Source organism: Oncorhynchus gorbuscha, linkage group LG16, assembly GCF_021184085.1.
Source record: "Oncorhynchus gorbuscha isolate QuinsamMale2020 ecotype Even-year linkage group LG16, OgorEven_v1.0, whole genome shotgun sequence".
In the NCBI taxonomy this organism is placed as follows: Eukaryota; Metazoa; Chordata; class Actinopteri; order Salmoniformes; family Salmonidae; genus Oncorhynchus; species Oncorhynchus gorbuscha.
The window spans coordinates 82142062-82160978 of record NC_060188.1 but is presented as its reverse complement, the minus strand read 5'-3'; the positions used below and the strand labels follow the sequence as shown (position 1 = coordinate 82160978).

General features: G+C 42.7%; 1 protein-coding gene across 5 annotated transcripts in view; it reads right to left on the bottom strand.

Moving 5' to 3' along the window:
• Positions 1–2389: 2389 nt before the first annotated feature.
• The window catches only part of LOC123999396 (tyrosine-protein kinase Fer-like), a 33572-nt gene continuing 17044 nt past the window's right edge, over positions 2390–18917 (bottom strand). For 4 of the 5 annotated variants that reach the window (XM_046305161.1, XM_046305163.1, XM_046305165.1 and 1 more), the window contains exons 9-19: positions 18162–18351; positions 17305–17400; positions 16420–16626; positions 15474–15596; positions 13899–13955; positions 13632–13747; positions 10085–10179; positions 9847–9970; positions 3997–4151; positions 3634–3756; positions 2390–2828 (exon numbers count right to left, since the gene is read on the bottom strand). In XM_046305161.1, the coding sequence (XP_046161117.1) occupies positions 2692–2828; positions 3634–3756; positions 3997–4151; positions 9847–9970; positions 10085–10179; positions 13632–13747; positions 13899–13955; positions 15474–15596; positions 16420–16626; positions 17305–17400; positions 18162–18351 (1423 nt within the window). In that variant the 3' untranslated portion in view covers positions 2390–2691. The remainder of the gene's footprint in view (positions 2829–3633; positions 3757–3996; positions 4152–9846; positions 9971–10084; positions 10180–13631; positions 13748–13898; positions 13956–15473; positions 15597–16419; positions 16627–17304; positions 17401–18161; positions 18352–18917) is intronic. The other variant, XM_046305166.1, reaches the window with a different exon arrangement.

Genomic DNA, 18917 nt, shown 5'->3' with positions numbered 1-18917 from the left:
ATACGGTTGTGTGCCTTTCCAAGTCATGTCCAATCAATTGAATTGACCACAGGTGGACTCCAAGTTGTAGAGTAATCAAGGATCATCAATGGAAACAGGATGCACCTGAGCGCAATTTCAAGTCTCATAACAAAGGATCTGAAACCTGTTTTCGCTTTGTTAATGTGGGTTATTGTGTGTAGATTGAGATGTATTTAACCCATTATACAATAAGGCTGTAATGTAACAATGTCAAAAGTCAGGGGGTCTGAATACTTTGAAGCGACTGCACCTTGAAATGCTGTGAAGCTGGCCTTGGTGTACATACCAGAATGCTAATGTTAATGCAGCACAATACTTTCACATTGAATTGTGAAGCTTAAATACACTTTCACTCAAACAAATGAGTGACAAACAAAGCCAATTCCATTCAACACAAGTGTAATAATGGTCTGTATCATATATTGGCCAGTAATGTAGAGCAGATTTTTCAACTACTCTTGGGGAAATCTAGACTTGGTCACTTTGCATGAGAAGAATACAAATATATACATTTTTAAACCATGGAACAAATTCTATAAAAAGAAAATACTGGCAAATATTTTAATACACTAACAGGAGACAAATTAATATAAAATACTCATGATACTATAAGTGTCTCAAATAAATAAGAGTTACTGAAAAAAGTGTATGCCTTTCAAACGTGTTAAACAGAAATATCTTGTGCTCATCAACCAGTAGTTAAGATGTAAGCTCCCTTTGCCTATTCATTCTACACCTTTCTCTTGCTAGGTTGTCTGGAATGCAAAACATTAACTATCAGGAGGTCATTTGACTGGAGAAATTAAGAAAAAACTGTTACTCCTGTCAACGAACCAAAGTCTGTCTCAAATGACACCCTATTCGGCATATTAGTGCACTATATAGGGTGTAATTTGTGACACAGTAAGATGAGGATACAGGATAGATGAGCAGGAGACATTGTATAATAGATAGGAAAGAGGATTTTTCCAAAAATCTTTTATACATATACTAAAAATGTACAAACAATCCATGCAGATTCAGAAGCATAAACAGACAATGTTTTCTTTATCGAATACACACAAAACGTGACCTACATTTGCATAAAATAAAAGTTATAGCATCTACAAGTATTTACAAAATACAGGTGGAATGTTTTTTGAAAGACAAGAGTTCCATCATTCTAATAGGAGTGAAACTGATGGATGGATGTGACGTGTTACTTCACAGAAGATGCTTTTGAAGACACGCTTGGGCTGTCAGCACAAATGGCAAGGAGCTTGGTTGACATAGAAACAACATGGCACCCTCAGAGAAATTACATCATACAGGAGTGGCTGGAATAGCGAATATACTATATTAGGGGACGGAGAATTACCTCGCCAGGAAAACAAGACCATAGGTATAGACTAGGCCCCAGAGTTCTCCCTTGGTCATGTCGCATGGTTAGATACAACTCCTGGCCCTAAGTATACTTAATGAAAACAAGTTGACTGTTCATTGCTATCACTGTTCAATTGTCTATCAACAATTTAGAACAGTAGTTTTATTTAAAAAAATTGAAGTAAAAAATACCACAAATGAATGCATGAAAAATGGAGCTCCTTAAAACTCTCGTAGCTATGTAAAAGCGGACTGTTTTTGACAGAAAATGCTAAATTCACATTTCAAGTCAGATAGTACAGTTATCGTTATGGTACATTCTAATTGTCAAATTATGAGTATTGAGCTTGCAACAGACTAAAATGTAGAAAATAATCAGCATTCTGGAGGGTCTGAAACATTTAAGATTTATAAGTAAAATTATATTAATTCTAAATAAATTGCCTTACTGCAATATTTCTGCATCACAAAGCCCAAACAATTATAAGAAAGGGGTGTCACAAATTGCACTTATCCTTGTATGTTAAACTCAAAGGTTTTCTACATTAAATAGTGGGCATGAAGAGAATACTTTAGGAAATCTTTGGACAGAAATGATTCACATCAAATCAAACTGTCACATCACAATGAGACTTTAGAGGAAGAAGAAAATAGTTCTTGCTGAATGTGGAAAAGTCAAGCTCGGGACAAAAACAGGACACTATACCCTTAGGTATAAACTGTTACGTCCTTGGGTAGGAACTGGTTCTGAAACTTATCTGTCTACGGAGTGCATCTAGACAGTCTCTTTTAGATGTTGCACGGCTATACGGAGCACCAGACTCCTTGGCATTTTCAAGTCATATTACTCATCTAACCTTAACAGGACCAAACTCAGGGCCCTAAAAAAACCTAGAAATTGTGACATTTCTCATTATCGTGGCTATGCCCGAGTGATGACCAATAGCAAAACGACAGAAGTCATATGTGCAATGGAGCATGATGAATTATACACATGTTTGTGTGGTTATGTCTCAAAACACCTTTAGTTGCAGAGGTTCAGTAAGAGAAAGGAATAGAAATAAAAGAACACCAGGTTTAAAAAATAATAATACTGTCATATTTTGACAATGATCCAAGCTAAGCAGAGATCTCTCTCCTTGATAATGGCTCAAAACAGTTGCCTAGGCAAATAACACAGTGATTTTGTGACAAAGTATACACAGTGAGTACAATCACGACAAGTAGCATCAAGGCTGTAACGTTCTGTGGTGTTTCTCTCAGGTTGTAAGGGGGTCATGACCTGGTCCACCTTCCCCTACCAGGTTGCTATTTCTTCTTGATCGAGGCCAGTTCTTTCTGAAGGTCGGCAAACTTTGGCCGATTTTCAGGTTTGTACTCCCAGCACTTCTGCATGACTTTGTAAATCTCCTCAGGGCACTTTGTTGGACAGGACATTCTGTAATCTAAGATGGGGGGGAAAGACAGACAGAGGGAAAATTACATTTAATTTCCTAGGATGGATCGAGGCAGTATAATCAGGGGTATAAGTTTAGAGAGAAAAAATGACCATCCAACGCAGTTCTCTTCATGACTTCTTGTAGTTCAAGTAATTGTCTCTATAGGTCCAACTCCAATGCAAAATAACAGACAGACAGCTCCCTTAAAGTAATCCTTTGAGTTCTCTCATCCAGACGAACAGTTCTTGTGCTGACGTTACTTCCAGAGGCAGTTTGGAACTCGGTAGTGAGTGTTGCAACCGAGGACAGACCATTTTTACACGCTAGGTGATCCCGTTCTGTTTCCACTTCACAATAACAGCACTTACAGTTGACCAGGGCAGAAATTTGACAAACTGACTTGTAAAGGTGAGCTCCTCAGTAAGGCCATTCTACTGTCAACGTTTGTCTATGGAGATTGCATGGCTGTGTGCTCAATTTGATAAACCTGTCAGCAACGTGTGTGGCTGAAATAGCATAATCCACACATTTTGGCTGTGTAGCGTTGTGCCGTCTTATATCATTAGCAAGACCCTCACAACAGGAATAATCGTAAGGTACAATCTGTTGATGATCTGAGGGAGGGTTCACTTATGAATTATCTTGTCAAGAGGTAAAAAATAATACTGGAGAACAGACACCTCTGTCTACTGGCCTGACAATAAGCAACAGAGGAGTTGACTAAAGCAAAAACAGATCCGGCTAATAGAGATATTCTGGCAAATTAGGGAGATCAACACAACACTGAATCCTTGGAGGGATGTCTTCTTACCTTTCTCCACTTGCTCTCTGGCCTGCTGGTTGGTCATCCCTGGGTAAGGACACACTCCTAGACTAAACGTTTCCCATAGGAGGATGCCAAAACTCCACACATCACTCTCCGAGCTGTATCTCCCTGGAACAAGGACCAAACACAACCCCACTGTCTCAGCCATCAAGTATTGAAGAAGAAATGCTGCGTCATCAAGAATAATTTATCAAACTATGGTACTTCCTGCACAGCTACAAATCATATACTCCCAAAAGAACATCATTATTGAGTTATTTCTACAATAGGTACCCTTTGAGGGGTAAGGCTGTTAACCTATAAATCTATTTAAAGAAATGGGTGAAAAAGAAAGGCCCTCCAGTTTACCATAATTCAAAGCCTCTGGAGCCGTCCACTTGATGGGGATCTGTTTGAGGCCAGACGACGAGTAGATCCCATCGTCCTCTTGTCTTGACATCCCAAAGTCGCTGATCTTCAGCAGGTTGCTCTCTCCCACCAGACAATTCCTAGCCGCCAGATCCCTAAAGGGAGAGGAATTTATTTATTTAACCTTTATTTAACTAGGCAAGTCAGTTAAGAACTAATTCTTATTTTCAATGACGGCCTAGGAACAGGGGCAGGGGCAGAACGACAGTTTGTACCTTGTCAGCTCGGGGGTTTGAACTTGCAACCTTCCGGTTACTAGTCCAACACTCGAACCACTAGGCTACCCTGCTGCCCCAATAATAATATAATTTCACTTAGTCTCCCTCCATCCTCATCCAACAAATGTTTACTTGTGAATGCGCCAAATACAAATGTGTAGACCTCACAGTGAAATGCTTACTTACATGCCTTTAACCAACAACGCAGTTTTAAGAAAAATAAGTGTTAAGTAAAAAATACAAGTTACAAATAATTCAAGAGCAGCAGTAAAATAACAATAGCGAGGCTATATACAGGGGGTACCGGTAGGGAGTCAATGTGCGGGGGCACCGGTTAGTCCAGGTAATTGAGGTGATATGTAGATGTAGGTAGAGTTAAATTTAGTGGTAGAGAGAGAGACTGTTTATGACAGATGCTAGCCATATTGGCCGACAGGAATACTCATCATGGACATTAACATTTTTATATTAACAATATGCCATGAAATAAATTACTGAAATAGTAGGCAATCAGGACACCTAAAACCAACCAGATTTGTAACAGATGGGGAGCTCCACTACCACTGTCCATGTTAAGGTCACCATACTGCCTGTAAACTGATCATGTGAACATTTCTACTTTGCAGAGAGAAAAGTCATCCACCAGATTTGGTTGGCCCTGCTGCAGGTGGCTGGGATGACCCGGTACAATGTGTGTGTGTGTACACTACGGGGTTGTGTGTGAAAATGTGTATGCCCCGTATATGCGTGGGTGCGACATCCATGCGTACACACTCGCAGGAAAGATTGCGCCCTGCATCCCTCCCATTTCAATTTCATAGCCCTCATCTGCAGCCCCTCTGTGAGAAGAGGCCTACAGCTACGCCTGTATTTTTCAAAGCGCTTCTCCTGTCATTTCTGCTGACTGCCGGCACCGAGCCACAGAGTTGGGCTAAATTAGGCTGTCACTCAGGGAGACTGGCCCCGGTGAGATAAGTAAGAGCAATGCACCGGAGATGATTTGATAGCCCCGCTGTGCTGAGATAAATGTAAGACTGATTGCAGCAGCAGCTGTAGCACCTCTCTCTCTCTTCTTGCAACTGTCTGGATTGCTGGAGAAACTAGTTTTGACCTGAAAACACAATCTCAAATTGGCCAGGATAGAGCGATATGGCTCAGGGCTTGGTGTGTTACCATCAAAGGTGACAGTATTGTAAACTGCATTAAGCAGAGAGAGAGATACATGTTGTTCTCTCACACATCTTACTTTAGGGGGACTCCTGGCATTACAGAGGGGAAGACATTTCATGGGGTTTAAATTCAGTTAGATTTGTAAATCAAATCTAATTTTATTTGTCACATGCACCGGATACAATAGACCTTACTGGGAAATGCTTACTTACAAGTCCCTAACCAACAATGCACTTAAGAAAAAAAAACAATGATTTACTAAAATAAACTGAATAATAAAAAATAAAATAATATATATATATATATATATTAAAGAGCAACAAAAAAATAACAGTAGCGAGGCTATATACAGGGGGTACCGGTACAGAGTCAATGTGCGGGGGCAGTCAAGGGAATTGAGGTAATATGTACATGTAGGTAGAGGTAAAGTGACAAAATGCATAGATAATAAACAGAGTAGCAGCAGCATAAAATGGGGGTGGGGGGACAATGCAAATTGTCCAGGTAGCCATTTGATTAGATGTTTAAGAGTCTTATGGCTTGGTGGTAGAAGCTGTTAAGAAGCCTTTTGGACCGAGACTCCGGTACCGCTTGCCGTGCGGTAGCAGAGAGAACAGTCTGACTAGGGTGGCTGGAGTTTTTTACAATTATTAGGGCCTTCCTCTGACACTGCCTGGTATAAAGGTCCTGGATGGCAGGAAGCTTGGCCCCAGTGATGTACTGGGCCGAAGTCACTACCCTCTGTAGTGCCTTGCGGTCGGAGGCCGAGCAGTTGCCATACCAGGAAGTGATGCAACCATGCTCTCGATGGTGCAGCTGTAGAACCTTTTGTGGATCTGAGGACCCATGCCAAATCTTTTCAGTCTCCTGAGGGGGAAGCTCGCATCCGCTACAAGACCATGGTGCTTGCCTACGGAGCTGTGAGGGGAACGGCACCTCAGTACCTCCAGGCTCTGATCAGGCCCTACACCCAAACAAGGGCACTGCGTTCATCCACCTCTGGCCTGCTCGCCTCCCTACCACTGAGGAAGTACAGCTCCCGCTCAGCCCAGTCAAAACTGTTCGCTGCTCTGGCCCCCCAATGGTGGAACAAACTCCCTCACGACGCCAGGACAGCGGAGTCAATCACCACCTTCCAGAGACACCTGAAACCCCACCTCTTTAAGGAATACCTAGGATAGGATAAGTAATCCCTCTCACCCCCCCCCTTTAAGATTTAGATGCACTATTGTAAAATGACTGTTCCACTGGATGTCATAAGGTGAATGCACCAATTTGTAAGTCGCTCTGGATAAGAGCGTCTGCTAAATGACTTAAATGTAAATGTAATGTAATGGGAATAGGAGTTGTCGTGCCCTCTTCACAACTGTCTTGGTATGTTTGGACCATTCTAGTTTGTTGGTGATGTGGACACCAAGGAACTTGAAGTTCTCAACCTGCTCCACTACAGCCCTGTTGATGAGAATGGGGGCGTGCTCGGTCCTCCTTTTCCTGTAGTTCACAATCATCTCCTTGGTCTTGATCACGTTGAGGGAGCAGTTGTTATCCTGGCACCAGACTGCCAGGTCTCCCTTCAGGCCGTCTCATCTTTGTCGGTGATCAGGCCTACTGTTGTGTCATCAGTAAACTTAAATGATGGTGTTGGAGTCGTGCTTGGCCATGCAGTCATGGGTAAACAGGAGAGGACTGAGCACGCACCCCTAAGGGGCCCCCGTGTTGAGGATCAGCATGGCAGATGTGTTGTTACCTACCCTTACCACCTGGGGGCGGCCCGTCAGGAAGTCCAGGATCCAGTTGCAGAGGGAGGTATTTAGTCCCAGGGTCCTTAGCTTAGTGATGAGCTTTAAGGGCACTATGGTGTTGAAAGCTGAGCTGTATTTAATGAATAGCATTCTCACGTAGGTGTTCCTTTTGTCCAGGTGGGAAAGGGCAGTGTGGAGTGCAATAGAGATTGTATCATCTGTGGATCTGTTGGGGCGGTATGCAAATTGGAGTGGGTCTAGGGTTTCTGGGATAATGGTGTTGACGTGAGCCATGGGGGGACACTCTTGACCCAAACTGCTACAGACCTATATCTATCCTACCCTGCCTTTCTAAGGTCTTTGAAAGCCAAGTCAACAAACAGATTACCGACCATTTCGAATCTCACCGTAACCTCTCTGCTATGCAATCTGGTTTCAGAGCTGGTCATGGGTGCACCTCAGCCACACTCCAGGTCCTAAACGATATCTTAACCGCCATCGATAAGAAACATTACTGTGCAGCCGTATTCATTGATCTGGCCAAGGCTTTCGACTCAGCCTTGGTTTCTCAAATGATTGCCTCGTCTGGTTCACCAACTACTTCTCTGGTAGAGTTCAGTGTGTCAAATCGGAGGGTCTGTTGTCCGGACCTCTGGCAGTCTCTATGGGGGTGCCACAGGGTTCAATTCTTGGACCGACTCTTCTCTGTATACATAAATGATGTCGCTCTTGCTGCTGAGGAGTCTCTGCTCTACCTCTACGCAGACGACACCATTCTGTATACTTCTGGCCCTTCTTTGGACACTGTGTTAACAACCTTCCAGGCAAGCTTCAATGCCATACAACTCTCCTTCCGTGGCCCCTGTCCAACATCACTACTCTGGACGGTTCTGACTTAGAATACGTGAACAACTACAAATACCTAGGTGTCTGGTTAGACTGTAAACTCTCCTTCCAGACCCACATCAAACATCTCCAATCCAAAGTTAAATCTAGAATTGACTTCCTATTTCGCAAAAAGCATCCTTCACTCATGCTGCCAAACATACCCTTGTAAAACTGACCATCCTACCAATCCTCGACTTCGGTGATGTCATTTACAAAATAGCCTCCAATACCCTACTCAACAAATTGGATGCAGTCTATCACAGTGCCATCAGTTTTGTCACCAAAGCCCCATATACTATCCACCATTGCGACCTGTATGATCTCGTTGGTTGGCCCTCGCTTCATACTCTCGTCACCAAACCCACTGGCTCCAGGTCATCTACAAGACCCTGCAAGGTAAAGTCCCCCCTTATCTCAGCTCGCTGGTCACCATAGCATCACCCATCTGTAGCACGTGCTCCAGCAGGTATATCTCTCTGGTCACCCCCAAAACCAATTCTTCCTTTGGCCGCCTCTCCTTCCAGTTCTCTGCAGCCAATGACTGGAACGAACTACAAAAATCTCTGAAACGGGAAACACTTAGCTTTAAGCACCAGCTGTCAGAGCAGCTCACAGATTGCTGCACCTGTACATAGCCCATCTATAATTTAGCCCTAACAACTACCTCTTTGCACGCCCAATTTTTCAGTTTTTGATTTGTTAAAAAGTTTGAAATATCCAATAAATGTTGTTCCACTTCATGATTGTGTCCCACTTGTTGTTGATTCTTCACAAAAAAATACAGTTTTATATCTTTATGTTTGAAGCCTGAAATGTGGCAAAAGGTTGCAAAGTTCAAGGGGGCCGAATACTTTCGCAAGGCACTGTACATGCCTTGCAAATACACCCAAGAAGTCTCTTCCTCTCTGGTTTAATTTGAATTACACAACTTCCCCAGGCCTTTATAGCCTATTGGCTATAACAAGAAAATAATGTTTTGTGATAACTGAACTGTGATTTTAATTAAGTGAAAAAACAACATTGTTTTCGGTTAGGGATTTTTCTTAACACTAAGGATCCCATCTTTGTTTAAACGTTTTAGCATTCACACCCCTATTTATTCAAAAAACTTCCAAAAACTCAATTTAATTTCCCCATAGGCTTTGACCAACGAGCCATGGTTGAGTTAGGGCCTACAAAAAGATGCCATTACTATTTCTCTCTATAAGCGAAGCATGAATATGTTAGCTAGCTACATGAGGACAGAAAACATGTAATGTAACATCTAATTAGAGTCCCCTGGAAACACTTTGGTTCCTTCCCTCTCAATAATTAATCTCTGGTTTATTAATTCGTTCTCATGTCAAACAACGTATTCAAGGTGCTGCCCACTATATTCCAACTAGAAAACTAACTACGCCTAGATTTTTGCCCATTTCATGCAGACCTGCGTGGCAATGTGTGAAAATTATAACAAAATTTGGATTTTGATAAACACTGAAAATGATTTTTGTTTAAAGTTGGATTGAACTGTATGTGGAGAATGAAGAAAGCCCCATTGAAATCACTTACAATTGCTGTGTTGCCACCCTAGGGTTATAAACTACTCCAAGTATATTTAGAACTTTTAATATTCAAAAATATAAAATACCATCACAAATTTGAACAAATGTTGTGATATGATATTTTGGCTATGTCGCCTATCCCTAGTTGGAATACTCTATGGAGAATAATAAACATACAATATTCCAGATTGATGTTGACAACGCTAAAACAGGCGAAGATCTCCATACCTGTGGATACAGTTTTTGAGCTCAAGGTAAGCCATTCCTGCAGCAGCATCTAAAGAAAACTTCACCAGCTGTTTGGTCTTCAGGTCTTCCTTCTTCTTCCGTAGAAACGACAAGAAGTCCCCTCCTTCAAATAGGATACAAAATGTATATTCACATTTGTAACTGTGTTGTAAACACAATTTACTTTGGAAATTGCACACTAATATCGAGTCCTAAAAAGTTATGCTACAGGACTTACCTGACACTAGCTCCATCACAATGTAAATAGGCTGTCGTTGTGTGCAAACGCCTATCAACTTCACAATGTTTGCGTGGTCATATTGCTTGAGGATCCTGAAGAAACAAGAAAGTACCAGTATGACAGTATGAGATAATTACATAACTGTCAAATCTCTAAACACTAGATTAAAAGCGTGTGAAGTAAAATAATGTTTGATTTTATTTTTATTTATTTGTTATTTTACCAGGTAAATTGACAGAACACGTTCTCATTTACAGCAACAACCTGGGGAATAGTTGCAGGGGAGAGGGGGCGAATGAGCCAATTGTAAACTGGGGATTATTAGGTGACCGTGATGGTTTGAGGGCCAGATTGGGAATTTAGCCAGGACACTGGGGTGAACACCCCTACTCTTACGATAAGTGCCATGGAATCTTTAATGACCTCAGAGAGTCAGGAAACCTGTTTAACGTCCCATCTGAAAGACAGCACCCTACACAGGGTAGTGTGTCCCCAATCACTGCCCTGGGGCATTGGGATATTTTTTTTTAGACCAGAGGACACCACTTCCAGCAGCATCTGGTCTCCCAACCAGGGACTGACCAGGACCAACCCTGCTTAGCTTCAGAAGCAAGCCAGCAGTGGTATGCAGGCTGGTGTGCTGTTGAGATGAGTGATAATGTAGACCGCATAATCTACCAAGGGAATTCTCTTCGATTATAATCACAGCCGTATATATTGACCCCCAAGCAGACACATCGATGGCTCTGAACTAACTTTATTTGACTCTTTGCAAACTGGAATCCATATATCCGGAGGCTGCATTCATTGTAGCTGGGGATTTTAACAAGGCTAATCTGAAAACAAGACTTCCTAAATTTTATCAGCATATCGATTGCTCAACCAGGGCTGGAAAAACCTTGGATCATTGCTATTCCAACTTCCGCGATGCATATAAGGCCCTGCCCGGCCCTCCTTTCGGAAAAGCTGACCACGACTCCATTTTGTTGATCCCTGCCTACAGACAGAAACTAAAACAAGAAGCTCCCGCGCTGAGGTCTGTTCAACGCTGGTCCGACCAATCTGATTCCACACTCCAAGACTGCTTCCATCACTTGGACTGGGATATGTTCCGTATTGCGTCAGACGACAACATTGACGAATACGCTGATTCGGTGTGCGAGTTCATTAGAACGTGTGTTGAAGATGTCGTTCCCATAGCAACGATTAAAACATTCCCAAACCAGAAACCGTGGATTGATGGCAGCATTCGCGTGAAACTGAAAGCGCGAACCACTGGTTTTAATCAAGGCAAGGTGACTGGAAACTTGACCGAATACAAAGAGAGTAACTATTCCCTCCGCAAGGCAATCAAACAAGCTAAGCATCAGTATAGAGACAAAGTAGAATCTCAATTCAACGGCTCAGACACAAGAGGTATGTGGCAGGGTCTACAGTCAATCACGGATTACACAAAAGAAAACCAGCACCGTCACGGACCAGGATGTCTTGCTCCCAGGCAGACTAAATAACTTTTTTCTCCGCTTTGAGGACAATACAGTGCCACTGACACGGCCCGCAACTAAAACATGCACTCTCCTTCACTGCAGCCGACGTGAGGAAAACATTTAAACGTGTCAACCCTCGCAAGGCTGCAGGCCCAGACGGCATCCCCAGCCGCGCCCTCAGAGCATGCGCATACCAGCTGGCTGGTGTGTTTACGGACATATTCAATCAATCCCTATCCCAGTCTGTTGTTCCCACATGCTTCAAGAGGGCCACTATTGTTCCTGTTCTCAAGAAAGCTAAGGTAACTGAGCTAAACGACTACCGCCCCGTAGCACTCACTTCTGTCATCATGAAGTGCTTTGAGAGACTAGTCAAGGACCATATCACCTCCACCCTACCTGACACCCTAGACCCACTCCAATTTGCTTACCGCCCAAATAGGTCCACAGACGATGCAATCTCAACCACACTGCACACTGCCCTAACCCATCTGGACAAGAGGAATACCTATGCGAGAATGATGTTCATCGACTACAGCTCGGCATTTAACACCATAGTGCCCTCCAAGCTCGTCATCAAGCTCGAGACCCTGGGTCTCGATCCCGCCCTGTGCCACTGGACTTCCTGACGGGCCGCCCCCAGGTGGTGAGGGTAGGCAACAACATCTCCACCCCGCTGATCCTCAACACTGGGGCCCCACAAGGGTGTGTTCTGAGCCCTCTCCTGTACTCCCTGTTCACCCACGACTGCGTGGCCACGCACGCCTCCAACTCAATCATCAAGTTTGCGGACGACACAACAGTGGTAGGCTTGATTACCAACAACGACGAGACGGCCTACAGGGAGGAGGTGAGGGCCCTCGGAGTGTGGTGTCAGGAAAATAACCTCACACTCAACGTCAACAAAACTAAGGAGATGATTGTGGACTTCAGGAAACAGCATGAGGGAACCCCCCCTATCCACATCGATGAAACCGTAGTGGAGAGGGTAGTAAGTTTTAAGTTCCTCGGCGTACACATCACAGACAAACTGAATTGGTCCACCCACACAGACAGCATCGTGAAGAAGGCGCAGCAGCGCCTCTTCAACCTCAGGAGGCGCAGCAGCGCCTCTTCAACCTCAGGAGGCTGAAGAAATTCGGCTTGTCATCAAAAGCACTCGCAAACTTCTACAGATGCACAATCGAGAGCATCCTGTCGGGCTGTATCACCGCCTGGTACGGCAACTGCTCCGCCCACAACCGTAAGGCTCTCCAGAGGGTAGTGAGGTCTGCACAATGCATCACCGGGGGCAAACTACCTGCTCTCTAGGACACCTACACCACCCGATGTCACAGGAAGGCCATAAAGATCATCAAGGACAGCAACCACCCGAGCCACTGCCTGTTCACCCCGCTATCATCCAGAAGGCGAGGTCAGTACAGGTGCATCAAAGCTGGGACCGAGAGACTGAAAAACAGCTTCTATCTCAAGGCCATCAGACTGTTAAACAGCCACCACTAACATTGAGTGGCTGCTGCCAACACACTGACTCAACTCCAGCCAACTCCAGGTGTAAAATATATCACTAGCCACTTTAAACAATGCTACCTCATATAATGTTTACATACCCTACATTATTCATCTCATATGTATATGTATATACTGCACTCAATACCATCTACTGTATCTTGCCTATGCCGCTCTGTACCATCACTCATTCATATATCTTTATGTACATATTCTTTATCACCTTACACTTGTGTCTATAAGGTAGTAGTTTTGGAATTGTTAGCTAGATTACTTGTTGGTTATTACTGCATTGTCGGAACAAGAAGCACAAGCATTTCGCTACACTCGCACTAACATCTGCTAACCATGTGTATATGACAAATAAAATTGGATTTGATTTGATTTGAACAGACGTTTCAAGGTACTCGATGGGACCTGCAATTAATTGACAGCAGACATTTTCATCTTCTGATCGGAACTGGGACATGTGAACCGCTCACCTGGCATGATATGAACTAGGACATTCGGCGCATGTGACAAATAAAAATGAGATTTTGTCGTCTAACCTGGCTTCTGATAGGAACTTAATCTTCAGCTCCTGTGGAAGATCCTCTTTACATGTTTTGACTGCCACAGGAGTCTTGTCCCGCAATGTTCCTTTGAATACCTCACCAAAGTTGCCCTAAGAACAAAGAAAAACAGAGATACAGGAACAGAAGTTGGTTTAATCAAACATATATTGACATCAATGATGATGAATGTCAAAACTAATCCAAGATAATATCTGTCCTACAGATGTGGTGAAAATGAAAAGGATATCTAAAATCACTCACTTTGCCAAGAAGCTCTCCAAGAGTAACATCCTCATGGTTGAGTATCCATTTTTTATCCTACAAAAGATAGAACAAAACATAGGCAATTGTAAACACAAGACACAGAATATGCACAAACAGTACAATGAAAACCATACAAAAGCTACTGTGTAACATTGGAGCACCGACCGACTACTTTATATTCAGAATTACTATAATCCGAGGCACAATTACAAACAAAAAAAAATCAACCACAAAAAACCCGGATACCTCAAAAACATCAGAGAAGTCTTTCCATCTTTGGCCCAGTTCAACACAACATTCCAGTGTCTCATCCAATAACACAATGATCAAATCCAAATCGCATTCTTCCAAGAGTGAGGTGGTGCCTAATGGTCAAATTTCACCGCTTTGCCATGAAGTACTTGAAGAAAGACCATTTAAAAACACTTATTATTCCCAGGCTTCAGCAGATCCATTACAGTAGTAATGACAACAACCATTAGCCCCGTGTTGGTGATGGCTGAGGCAATTAAAACACCATTATGTTCATCACCAGCGCGCTAGCTGAGGAGGACTCGAGGTCTTCTCTATGATTAAACCTGGCTATTGACAGTGTTGGCCTATTTTTGCAACACAGAGCGGATATTAAAAAGACATTTGCACTATTATACATGAGAAATGTGTCCTGAAAAACACCATACAGGTCTGGAAACCAAGCGTTAATACTGTCAATTAGGCCAGGGACCTCACGATACGATATTATCAAGATACTTAGGTGCCGATACGATATGTATTGCGATTCTCACGATTCTATATGTATTGCGATACAATACTGTGATTTCATTGCGATTCGACGTACCAATCACATCACTCACCATATGTCTGCTGCTGAGGGATGAGAGCCGTGAGAAAACAAGTTTTGATCAGTAATGGGAAAAAAAGTGTTGAAAGCAAATTGGATCCTTATTTAAAAAGAATATGGAGAACATACTGGAGTTCTGGTGCAGGTACAGCCAACTAGCGCAAAAATTATATTGCGATATTGTCAAAACGATACAGGTTGTCAAAAATAATAACCTGATATTTTACTGTACATATTTTTCCCCCTCACTACCATCGTCAATGGGTAAAATAGCAAGGTGTCTTCTGGAGCACAGTATGATCACTGTCATTCCAAAGAGAACATCCTGGTATTGTAACTGGTATTATAACTGGTATTGTAACTGTCTGAGAAGCTCTATTCTAATACTTTTGAGATTTTTTTAAATGTTTGATTAAAAAAAGAGTGTAGTTAGAACTTCCAACAAAAAGTTGTTCAACTGTGATCACAGCACTTTACTGATTCAAACTAAAATATTTAGTTGATGTCAAAAGGGCTTATTCATGGCCATCTATTAGCCTCCTGCCACAAACACCACAAGACAATGTACAACCTAAGCATATTGATGAGTTTCACAGTGTGATTAAAGGCCTCCATGACAGCTTGATGGCTTTAGCAATAATTACATTCCCACCCCTGTTGTGAGACCACTCATTGACTTTAGATCTGAATCACAGGGTGTATGAACAAAGATAGGAGAGGAAATATTTTACCTTGATGACTGGGTTTAAAAGCACCACCCCAGACTTCTTGGTAATAACTTGCTTTGAAGTGTAATGGTGTTCAATTAACTGAGGAATGGTTGGGAAGCCAGTGCCTTCAAAACGATACTGGTTCTGTGGACAAAGAGTAGGCAGAGAGCATGGGATTGATTCATTACAAAGTTGAGTTGGAAGCTTTTCGAATCATCATCTTGTGTGTTACGGAAACAACTTTACAAGCAATTACGATTAGCCGTCATCTGAACAAATTAAATTTAAAACGCATCAACCATAGAATTTATGAATTTTGTCTTGCTGCTTTTTGTTCTATGTTGCTCTGTCTGTATGCTACAACTTGCTTGTCCTATGTTGCTCTGTCTGTATGCTATGTCTTGCTTGTCCTATGTTGCTCTGTCTGTATGCTACGTCTTGCTTGTCCTATGTTGCTCTGTCTGTATGCTACGTCTTGCTTGTCCTATGTTGCTCTGTCTGTATGCTACAACTTGCTTGTCCTATGTTGCTATTATCTATATTGTAATTGTTTTTAATAAGCCTGCCCAGGGACTGTGGTTGAAAATTAGCCGGCTGGCTAAAACCGGCACTTTTACTGAAACATTGATTAATGTGCACTGTCCCTGTAAAAACAAAATAAACTCAACTCAACCTCAATTCCTTGCCAATTAATTTCCGTTTCCACCAAGGTGCGTCTTAGTAACAGACACAAAGCAACCATTGGCTGACGCACATCACATCAAATATACCTGACTACACCTTTATATTTTGTCTCGTTTACTGCTGAAACCTAGTGGCTCTGCAGTGAGACAAACACCTAGCCTGGTCTCAGATCAGTTTGTGCCATCATGTCAATTCCTTGTCATGCCAAACATGACTCAAAAAGATATTGGACCAGGCTAAGGAACGCCTTTAGTTTATTCAGAACTGAACAAGTAGAACTCACGTCTGCAAACTGGATGATGAAGTGTCTCCGCTGTCCCTCTGAGAAGACAGACAGGACGTACTCGCCAGGCTTGCCGTGGCTCTCCCGGACCAGGAAGTCTCCCTGCTCTTTGAGCAGCTCCTGGGCCTCGGTCCTGGGGATGGCCCCATGGTACCACTCCTGGTCCCCCAGGGGCTTCTCACTAGTTGGGATCACGTCGAAAAACTGCTGGATACGCACAATGGAATGATATGACATGATGATATATAATGATATGATGATGATTTGAAAATGAAAGTTAGGGATCAATAATCAATTCCTGTTCAATTACTAGTCAAGAGAGCTTTAAGATCTGTCACTCCACTCAGATCAAAGGTATAATTTGGATGATACACAAGAATATTTAGAAGATAAATACACAACGCAGAGGATGAGAGTACTAGAATGAATGGTCAATAGGGAATTGTCAATGTAAATAGGAGTTGGGTTTCAGTTCAACAGCTGTTTAGAATCTGTGGAATGTCACTCCTGAACTCAGAGCTACGTGTACCACGTTGTCATTGGTCTGTACATTGAGTTGGGAGCAGGATACTGGTTATTTGGCCATTGGCCCAGTGGTACTGCAAGGACTTCTGATTAGTAAACCCCAGACTAGGGTGGGGGGTTATAAATGGCATCCTGTTCCTTTGTTCTGTGGAGAAATGCTGAGGACAGAGAAGACTGAACATCTACCTACCAGCATAACATCTTAATTTGTCCTTCTCAAATAAACCCATTTTTCTCCCCTGATTTGTTTTGGGGTCTGTGTTAATGAAGAACATCAATTGCTAACACACAGGTTAGTTTCCACACTCACTACACAAGAACACAAAACTTAATTTATTTTTAACTGACTTCAGAACTTACCGATGATGAGCCAAGGACTGATTTGGGAGAGCGGAGGATGCCGGCTAAGGAATGACGTAAGGTGTCAAACTTTGATGTCCTGTCTTTGCCTTTGTCCTGAAAATACAGACATATGGTTGAAAATCTGTTGAGAATAAACAGTTGAGCAAGCCGAATACAGTATACTATAGTGTATAGAGGTTTATAGCTATGACAATGTGCTTACACTGCCCTCCTCTGCTCATCCAACTCTCTGCAGAGAGAGCTAGAGTTGAAAGGAGGCTCAACAGCACCACCATATCATCTACCACATACTGCAGTCAACAAAATGCTTTTAGATTGACATTTCGGTGACATTTGATGAGAAAAGTTTTTATTTTTATTTTTAATTTTTAATGAAAAGTTCAAAGATTCAGCACAACAGCATCCTTTAGATAAAAAAAAATGATTTGCCTGAATGAGTATGTTTATGGAGACAGCAGAAGGCAAAAACATTCTGGCCTATAACTATACAATGAATAGTAAGCAGTAAACTGACATAGTACCAGTATGTGTAAGTGTATAGAAGTAAATATCAGCCGCAAAAGTATCTAGGGCTAACAAAATCATCAAGCTACATTTTTAATCAACAAACCCTATACAGTATCTCTGAAAAGGTCAGAGACAAAGAAAGAGGAGTTCATAGTAGGACAGGCTGAGTGGAAAGTGCTGCATTCCTTCTGATTACAAAGGAAGTAATATCCCTGAATCCACACTGATGTCCTCCGTTCCACCATGGTTTACAATCACATATCAGATTGGATTCCGACTTGACAAGTAAGTCCTTCCTATTCAAAAACCAACAACGGTCAACTCCACAACAATAACCACTCACTCACCATGGAGTTGACGGAGCGCGCGTCGTCCTCGTAGTTAACCATGGGGGGAGGCTCCTTGCCCTCGTTCTCCTGCATCTTGTGGTCGAGCAGGTCCTTCTGGGCGCCCAGCTTGGCTTCTGTGCAGCGTAACAACTGGACCGTTTGCCTCAGCTCCTCCAAAGACTGCTTCTGACTGAGCAGCAGCACCGCACTGATGGAGGGAGAGATGGAAAGAGTGAATGAGTGTGGTGTGAGAGACGGGGAGAGAGAAGCGGAGAGATGGAGAGAGACAATGTGAGAGAGTGAAGAGATTGAGACAGAGAGGGAAAGAGAGAGACAGAAAGAGGTCAGGCTCTGGCGCTAGTCTGAAATCAAACAGTATTACAACTACTTAATCCACCTCTCGGAACAAGGATGTGGAAAATGATTTTCTAGTTTGCGTTCCACCAAAGGGATATATAGCCTACAGTGAACTGCTGAGCTGTTTCTCAAAACAGTTTAGTCAAACACACAACAAACATTGCTGTGGAAGCAGAGGTCCGTTTTTAAAAGTGACGCTTGCCACAGAAGGGATAAAACCTAAAGGCACAAAAAACAACTTCTCAACTGTCCTAATCAAATGACCATCACTTTATTAATGTTTTGAAAAAGAGAACTTCAGACAGGATAAAAACGAGCCTAGGCCATACAACCAGTCCTCATCCTTAATCACACCTGTAGCTGAGACTACACATGGGGATGACTGGACAGGCCTGATAATATCATTCTTACAGGGGA